Here is a 9560-nt window from a genome sequence, read left to right as displayed (position 1 = left end):
CAATTCTTATCTGTAACAACATTGCATGTTTTGCATAACATTCATTCTGTTAGCCAAGTTAGTCAACTGTAGCTGACATGAGAAAATAGAGAAGATGTAAACAGCACGTCACCTAACAGTAATGTGCCAGATGCATTGACTGCATAAAAAAGGTCAGATGACACCTGTCAAAGTCTGGAACCGTTACCTTACGCAAGCGACTGAGAAACAACACCTTAGTGTTGCAAGCTTTCCATCATCGTAGGCCCGTTACACTGTAGCCCAGAATGGTTTGCAGCCTAATTGACACTAATTCTTCTCTCTCACCAGGTACATGTACCATGTCCTTACAAAGAACACAACAGTAACGGATCACAACAGAAATCTTTTAGTAGAAACCATTCGCTCCATCACAGAAATCCTTATTTGGGGTGATCAAAATGACAGCTCTGTGTTTGAGTAAGTCATATTTCTTCTCTTGCTTGTATTTGGCAACATATTGCATAGTAATGATGAATAAAGTCTTAGTGTCCTCATGACTGGAAGTTATCATAGTTTTTTTCCATTCATTTTCAAGAATATGTTTGGCCTTGTCGTATTACTGATACTGCTATGTAGCCTAAACTCTTGTTTGCTTTTTCAGTTTCTTTTTGGAGAAGAATATGTTTGCCTTCTTTCTCAACATCTTGCGTCAGAAGTCTGGACGATATGTCTGTGTGCAACTTCTACAGACACTCAACATACTTTTTGAAAACATAAGTCACGAAACATCCCTTTGTGAGTACTCACACTTGACACAATGTCACAATACAAGCAGACTGAAGAAGTGTACTCTCACACTGTATCATGCCTCTCATGCTTGACATCATTCTCTCCCCAGATTACTTGCTCTCCAATAACCATGTCAATTCAATAATTGTCCACAAGTTTGACTTCTCTGATGAGGAGATCATGGCCTATTACATCTCCTTCTTGAAGACTTTGTCCCTGAAGCTAAACAATCACACAGTGCATTTTTTCTACAATGAGGTAAGATGCTCAAGACCTTTGAGCCGTCAGGAGACCAATGGATATTTACCCTTAGATCCCAGGGATGTTTTGCTTTGAGCTACCCAAGCGTTTGAACACACTTTTATTGAACAGACCGTTATATATGTTATGTGACATGCTCTAAGGATGTAGGCTTTGGTGGGATTCTAATCACCATTGGTGACAGACAAATATTCAACACTGTCCTGCTTCTGACAGTTATCAGTGCACAAGATAGGCAACATAAGTGCACAGACAGTGACCAGCGTCCGCGTCATGTCAGGAAGTCAAAGGCTTACACAGTTACTATCTTCCAAACAACCCTTCAGTCCCTAACACCAACACTAGCCCCTTAAGTGGTTGTAATGCTTTGTTCCAAAGTCCTTGGAAAAAAGCTGTTGTGTCTGGCCCTTTGCTGAGTTGTCCGTTATGTTAACCATTGCCATGGCTCCTGTGTATAGGGGGGAGTTATTGGTGTACTGTAAATGGATGTGCTTGGAACGATGTGTTTTTATCCTGCGGCACCGCCAGTTAGCATCGGTGGGTGTCCGGAATAAAGACAGCCTCGGTCAAAGGATGTGCTCTCATGAGAGACCTATTGCTGCAGACAGCCAGTCATTGTCTCCTTGTGTGTTTGCGGAACCATCATAACGCGATTATTCTGAAATGAAAAATATGTTACATCTGTCGAAGTCGCCAGTGGATGTTGGCACATTTCAGATTTTCTTTTGTAGAAAACATTAGTATTGCTAGGTGATGGCTCGCTTGGTGGTTCACATCGCCTGAAATTGACTGAAATAATAGTTATAGTCATAATAGTAGTTACTGTATAATTCTCGAGTTGTTCGCTTTGATCACCACGACACTGGTGACGTGTCAAGACTGTTTACAGCAGTCACATCTATTTAAGTCATGAATTTCAACTTCTTCTTAACATGTGGAATTCACGAGTCATAATCATACTGATGTCATGTCTATGATTAAAAAAAAAAAATAGAAATGTAGACCTTAATAGTAGTAAAGTAGTCACTAACAAAGACCAGAAGTACTAGTGGTAGTGTTAAGATGTTTCATTGTAGCATAAAATGGAGCAGTAAATGTAGTAGTAGTCGAATAGGCCTACTAATAGTAGAGTAAGTGCTGTCAAATGCAAAGATTCAAAGCAAAAACAAAAGCAATTGAATTTAAAATATTTGATTGACAGAATAGCCTATTAGTCAGTGACTAAAGTGAGAAGAGTTAGTATAAGAGTGTGGCAGAGTACAGTAGCTGTTGCCATTGCAGTAGTATGCTGCATGTCCCTGCTGAGAGGCTGTTCCCTGCGGCCCCTCGTCTCTCTGAGCAGCTCATCCTGACTGCTGTGTTGACATCCACACTCTCTGTCTCCCATGCTTCCAGCACACTAATGATTTTGCCCTGTACACGGAGGCCATTAAGTTTTTCAACCACCCAGAGAGCATGGTCAGGATTGCAGTCCGTACTATCACTCTCAATGTGTACAAAGGTGAGTACACGAGCCGGTCCCCCTCTCCTCTTTCACTACTCTTCCTTTTCCTCTTCCTCCTCTTCTTCTTCTTCTTCTTCCTCTTCCTCCTGCTGCTCTGCTGTCAGCTTTATCTCTATGGTGCCTGCAATGCATGGGCATGGCAACTCGGCTGCTCTGTGATCGGCAGGAAGGACTGGCTGGCTGGGTGTGTTTTGTCTCACACACACACACGCACACACGCACACACTCATACACACACAGACACACAAAGCGCACAAAGCAAACACACTGGCCAGCTCACATGTGTCGGCTGGCTCGATGTCTCTTCACCTGCCTAGCGCTCTGAAATGCACACAAGGGAAGGTGTACAGTAGCTCTTCTGCGTCTGCACTCTCGCTTCCTACTCCGCTCAACGACACCGGTGCACTGACCTGCCACCTGTTGTTCTGACTGCTCTCTCTTGTTCTCTCACTAAGCCTGTCCACAGCCTCTCTCAATATAAATCTCTGATTGAGCGCTTGCTTCTATTTCTGCCAGTAGTTAGCTTGTCAGTTTTACTTTTGTCTCTGTCTAAAATCTCATATGCAAAGACCTAACAGCTGCCCCAATGCCTAACTCACAATTAGCACTTGGTAGAATACATTTATCATACTGTACCATACAGTATATCATATTTGCCTTATTTTATATATTGTATAGCCTTACAACTGTGTCCTGTTAATGGAGATGTGTGATATCTAAAATAGACTAAAAAGACACCCATGGTAGAGTGATGCCATCTGACACATTGGGATTCGAGTTTTCCTTTTCTTTTTTATTGTGGTGGTTTAGTTGGGTATTGCATGCATAGTTTTAGTTGCAGTAATAGCACCTTTGCCACTAGCCATTAGTTGAGTAAAGCCTCTGTTTTATTGATTTATTGGTTTATTTATTTGTTTTCGAGGGGGTTTGAGGGACTGTCCTTATTGATCTTTTTTTGAGGGGATTTGAGGGACTGTCCTTTAAAGCTCAACTCTGGTCAGGGATGTGGGCATGCTACCTGTTTTTTTGGGGTGTGTATGGCCTTTGGTGTGTGATATGCTCTGTATCCTCTGTAGCAGCAGTCGTCCAGGCTCTCCATTAGTTCAGTCCATTAACTCCTATTAACTCCATGTCTGTTCTTCCTCCTCCTCCTTCTATGGTGACTCCTGTGTGCCTTATTCCAGTCTCATGTAAGTTGGTCCAATTCAATTCAGAACTTTCGTCACTTCCTTTTATTCTTTTTTTCTCTTTTTTTTTGTAATTTAAAGTTGTTTTCAGTCTCTGAAAATAACCCTGTTCTCTTCCTGTGTCAAAATCCTCCTTGCACGGAACTCTTATCTTCCCTCCGTACAGTAATGTTAATTGCATTCGTAATTCGACCGCGTAATCACACTTGTTAATCTCTCGAAGACGGAGTGATGAAAAAGCTCAAACGCACGTCCTGCAGTGAACTTTTAAGGTGTTCATGACCTAATCAGAGTCTCTCTCACTCTAACCATGAATGATGCTGATAGACTCCGCTAGGTGTGGATATTGTCCACAAGCACACTGGAGATTCTGGTTCACAGTAGCACTGGCTAGCACTCCCTACCATCCCACTAAGACTTCTCCCACCATGGAGTCCTTACTATGGAGATTGACTGACTGTAGTTATTAACATGTAGAGGTAGAAACTAATGCTGTTTTTAGAATGCTAACTAGCAGTGGGGCCTTTGGAAGCTGTGTTAGCTGTGGAAGCTGTATGACTGATTCATTCAGGAACTGGAGTGGTTTCACAGATGCAGACACTTTCCTCTTTTTAATCTTTTTTTTTGTTGTTGTTAGAAAAGGAAACTGGGGTTAATTTGAGAACTGACTACTTTTACATCAGGTTTACGTTAAATGCTTGGCTATTTCTTTCTTTCTTTTTTGAATGGGCAAAGCATTTCAACACATTGGAATAATATAGAATTCACTAGAATCGTTGTTACTTACAAAGTCATTGTAGTGTGTCATGCGTATGTGGCCTTTTCTAGGAATCCGTGCCTCTTCCTCAGAATTTGACAGCGTCCTGGAAAGGATTATTGAAGATCCCCAAAGATAAACTAGCATTTGACTCATGTTCAATCCCCCTGTGTGTGTGTGTGTGTCTGTGAACCCAGTCTCCTCTCGGACAGTCTCCAGCTGTTTCTTTTTGATCTGGTAGTCTCCAGCTATTTATTTTAGACAGCTTTTAAGTGGTGGGAAACCATTACCTATCTTGTACAGTTTGAACAGCTTCCTTTGGCTCCCCCCCAATATTAACCCTTAAATCACTCACCCCCAGAAACTCTGCAGAACCTATAATGGCTTCCCAATGAATGCCCAATGCCACCACTGACTCAGCCCAATGACTCAGGAATCAGTACTATTCTTCTTTGCCTTTTTCTTTCTCCTGGGTTATTGTCTCTCCGTCTCAGTTGTCTGTGTCCAAGCGGAAATAAAGCCTGTGTAACTGTGGTTAACTCTCCCCCTGCCCCCTTGTAGTGGACAACCAGCACATGCTGCATTACATTCGAGACAAGACCGCCGTGCCGTACTTCTCGAACCTAGTGTGGTTCATCGGGAGTCACGTCATCGAGTTGGACAAGTGTGTACAGACCGATGAAGAGTAAGACCTAACATGCTTTCAGTCTCTCCTCCACCTGTCAGTCTCTCACCCACCTGTCAGTCTCTCCTCCACCTTTTTTCTTGCTCCATAATGCCTGCTCTTGGAAAAGCACCTTATGGCTCTAGCTTGGCTTGCACCAACAAGGATTCAATTATTCTTGGTTTCGGCCTAATCAAGGATTTGTATGGCTTGCATGTTTTTCAAATCCACGATTTTCCTCATCATCATAAAATTTGGGGCATCCGTGGCCCACTGGTTAGGGCTTCGGGCTGGTAACCAAAGGGTTTTGCCGGTTCGATCTTCGACCAGTAGGTAAAATGTGGGTGGGGGGGGGGGGGGGGATGGTTGAGCACTGCTCTCCCATGCCTACAGTACATCCACGGCTGAAGTGCCCTTGAGCAAGGCACCTCACCCCTCACTTCTCGCCGTTGTGGCAGGCAGCTCACTGCTCCGGGTTAGTGTGTGCTTCACCTCACTGTGTGCTGTGTGTGTGTTTCACTAATTCACAGATTGGGATAAATGCAGAGACCAAATTTCCCTCATGGGATCAAAACAGTACTTGCTCCATAGGGTTGAGATGGTCTCTTTATTTTACTTTGTGGGCGTCGATTTCTTCTGGATCTTCAATCCATCTAATAAATGCAGCCATTTCAGAAAGTGAAACCACCTCAGCAAATTGGAGTTTAAAGCAGTTGAACAAATGAATCAAGGTTGATGTGAACATTTAAGATAAGATTAGCCTGATTATCTTTAAACTAGGTTTGAAGTTGGGTGGTACTGGATTTGCTGTCTTGATTTAATCAAGGTTAAAGCTTTTTGGTCTTAAGCATTTGTTTTTGTGTGTGACAGGAAGTACGTGGGAGAGAGTGATGGGGTGGGATGGGGAAATGACTACAGGTCAGACTCCAACCTGGGTCTCTCCATGAGCACTTGGGCCAATTCATAGTATGAGCGGTGTAGCCTGTTGAAAATCAATGTTAAATCGTAATCCTTGTTGGTGCAAGCCACCCTATGATTCTGTGAAAAGTGCTATGTAAGTAAAGCTTATTTACTTATCTTATTTACTTACTCTATTTTTTTGGCATTGGTTTTGAAGCAGTTTGGCTACCTCTACTTCCCTCTCAGATTGCAACTCTTTTTGTCCAGTAGAAGGCAGCATTGTATGAGAAATGCTCAGTGTTGCAGTGGTGCAGTACTATTCAGCGCCACATGCCCGCGCTGTTGTTCAAGGCATATTATGCAGCCTCCTGACTGATCCGCTGAAACCTTTCCGTATTGGAGATGTTCTTTATCTCATTTATATTATTATTTATAACGACAATTATTGCTCATGCCACAAGAAAGCATTAAGTGATAAATAAATGATTGTGGTTGTTGCCACCAACTGTCATGATGCTGTGGGCCGTGAACTTTACTCTGAATTCTTGGCTTGGTTTTCTGTGGGTGGGAAAAATACCTCACATCTAACAATGATGTCAGCAAACCCTTTCAACTTTAATCATTAAAAATGTGTGGGGTGGTGACCACACAAAGTGGCAAGAAAAGGTGGGTGTACCTTTAGAAATGGCCTGGATTCAATCAGCAGGTGTGAGATTTGCTCACTCACAAGTTTAGTCAACTATAATCTGTCCATCAGTATAGGAAATGCTGGTGTCTTGAAATAGTCATTGTAAAGAGCCAGAAAAATGAAGAATTCACAAACCGTTTTCTTCAGATTATGATTGTTAACTGTCAACTTCTATTCAATATCTGCTGTATTTTATGTGGGCCGTCAAGAACAAAAAAACGCCTTTGGTTCTGAAAATCTTCTGGTTTCCCCACAGCATGGTCTGGTCTTGTTAAATAATAAAATAGATCTAAGGTTGCTGAGCTGCTGAATGATCAGTTCCTCGATTTCAGGCACAAAAACCGAGGGAAGCTGAGTGACCTGGTTGCCGAACATCTGGACCACTTGCACTACCTGAACGACATCCTCATCATCAGCTGCGAGTTCCTCAACGACGTGCTCACCGACCACCTGCTCAACCGCCTCTTCCTCCCCCTCTACGTCTACTCCCTAGTTGGCCAAGAACAGGTAAGCCTGTCCCCGCGGCCCCCTCCTGTCCTGAAGGAGGGACTCTCTAACACACTTCACAGTTCACTCTTTGGCCTGGGAGAAGCCATGGTGGAAAAGTAGGCCGTGGGCAATGACCCAGATGCCTTAAGAACGCACTCTCAAAATTCAACATCATAGATATTTGGAGCAATGGCAGTATTTTTTATCTTTTATTACTCTACTGGCTTTGTTAACAGTGGCTGTAGTAGTAGAACAATTAGAAATGGGCACAATTTTTGTTCTGTTTGTATGCTGTGAGTGTAACAGCAGTAGCAGTAGCATTGTAGCATTGCAATTGCAATCGTACAGGTTTTCAAAAATTCAAGTTAAAATGACTTGCGCCTTGACCCGAGTTATGTTGACATTGGAGCATTGATGCAGGTTGTTGTGTTTGTGCTCGAGGTGTTGCTTTCCGAAGCAGGGAAATTTCAGCTTGAGGGTGAATCCCCGGGTGGTGTGTGTGTGTGTGTGTGTGTGCGTGCGCCTGATCCCTGTAGGAGGTGGGGTTGGCGCGTTGCCGTAATCAGTATGTTACCCACTCAGGCACACGCCCACTTATTCCCAATGATGTCTTCTACCAGCCCGAAGAGCCCTAGGCCTGAAAAAAATGTTATGACAATTCTGTCTGTGTACTGCATTGTTGTGTCATGATGAGTTTTCTCCATGTTGAAAGTCTTTACCGTAACACAACAGAGAATGCGGTCATAGTTGTGCAGCAGTAAAACATAATTAGAGCAGGCAGTGTAAAACAAATGGCGAGACCTGTTATTATTAGCGCTTCAGACGTGCTGTCCAAAAAAAAACGAAAACGAAAATTGGACTTTCGCCTATGAAATGTTAACGTGTGGTATGTGTGGTCATACGTGTAGCGTAAGAGAAACAGAAACAGATGGCCATTGTTTACTGTCACAGGCCTGTAATCTCTTCTCTATTATAGAAAGCCACTGCTGTCTCAAACTGAAGGAAAATGAAACCTACCTGTACAGTAGAGTACGAAATGGTCCCAGTGGTATGACTACGAGGACCGGTTTCCTAGGAGCCTAGGATTGGACTAAAATAATTTCATGGAAATTTCCATTGAAAAGGGACTTGTAGTCTAGGATTAGTGAATTAATGTTAAGGAAGCCATTAGTGAGTGTTTAATGGTAAAATATCCCTATAAAAGGCCTCTACTGGCATGCCACTGATTGTTAAATGATCCAATGTTCCAATGCTTTTGACATGTGTTACTATTTGTAGTTCTTAGTGTCAATGAGTAACAGCTTACCCGAATCTCCATTACTCTCTGGTGTATTAATATTATACAGAATGGGACAAAATGAGTCACTCAATTGTTTGTAAAGGCTTATGTTGCTTTTCTGTTTTCAGTCTGAAGATCGGAAGATAAGGCCCCAGGTGTCTCTCTACCTGCTATCCCAGGTACAGTTTCTTAACTCGACTCCCTCTGCCACCTGATAGCCATGTGTTCAACTGGACCTCCCAGCAGTCAGGCCCTTTTCTCTGCAGCTGTCTGGTCACCTGTTCCATTGCATATCTGAATGTTCCGTGACCATCAATGATGAATGACGACTAATCTACTGTGCAGTAGTGCTGGGCGGTATACCGGTTCACACCGAATACCGGTGTATATTTTCGTTATGATATGAATTTTTAATATACCGCCATACCGGTGTATTTGATTACACTATGGGTGGAATGCTGCGTCACGCGACATTGTTTCAGACGGGACCTAAACCATGGAAAAAGTAAACAGTGGAGGCTGTGGCACAAGACACCTCACATTTTTCCCTTTAACAATGACGCTTAAGGCTTAATTTTTTCCTTTGATAAGGGATTTATTTACGGGTGTTACACAGAATACCTTAAATTGTTCCCCTAGTTAAAGAAAAGCGTTATAGGACTTAATAGCCTACATTGGAAGGGATTTTCCAATAAGCTAAAAAAGATTGTTCAACAGCTGTAACTAGCTGGCTAGGAGGTGAACCCACCGAACACGGGAAGCTTAATGATCTTATAATTCATCTTCCTTTAGTAATATTCGCTGAAATTATCGAAGTAGCAAGGCATGTTACAAACATGAACTGAACAATACTAGCTGACCAGTTAGTCATGATCTTGACAGTCATCAGTGCACTGAAACGAACGTTTTTGCTAACGTTTTTTGCCTAGCTTGGTAGCCTGGGCTAATCAGACATCCACGTGAATTCTGTTGACGTTAGTCTACCACACAATAACAATACGGCATAATTCTGATAGGCCTATTTGACAGAGGAAGCATTAGCGGAGTAGTCTCTTCACTAAGTCACACTTGTTTTATATTT

At 42.6% G+C, this 9560-nt stretch overlaps 1 protein-coding gene across 5 annotated transcripts in view; it reads left to right on the top strand.

The window, feature by feature from the left end:
• clec16a (C-type lectin domain containing 16A) overlaps nt 1-9560 on the top strand; it is a 66048-nt gene that overhangs the window by 654 nt on the left and 55834 nt on the right. For 4 of the 5 annotated variants that reach the window (XM_062532614.1, XM_062532615.1, XM_062532613.1 and 1 more), the window contains exons 2-8: nt 310-438; nt 623-756; nt 860-1008; nt 2407-2512; nt 5021-5144; nt 7044-7218; nt 8608-8658. In XM_062532614.1, coding sequence (XP_062388598.1) covers nt 310-438; nt 623-756; nt 860-1008; nt 2407-2512; nt 5021-5144; nt 7044-7218; nt 8608-8658 — 868 coding nt within the window. Of the gene's footprint in view, nt 1-309; nt 439-622; nt 757-859; nt 1009-2406; nt 2513-2864; nt 3706-5020; nt 5145-7043; nt 7219-8607; nt 8659-9560 lie in introns of those variants that run through there. The other variant, XM_062532616.1, reaches the window with a different exon arrangement.

The sequence above is a fragment of the Sardina pilchardus genome, chromosome 3 (assembly GCF_963854185.1).
Source record: "Sardina pilchardus chromosome 3, fSarPil1.1, whole genome shotgun sequence".
NCBI classification, from domain to species: Eukaryota; Metazoa; Chordata; class Actinopteri; order Clupeiformes; family Clupeidae; genus Sardina; species Sardina pilchardus.
This window is presented reverse-complemented; position numbering and strand designations above follow the sequence as displayed.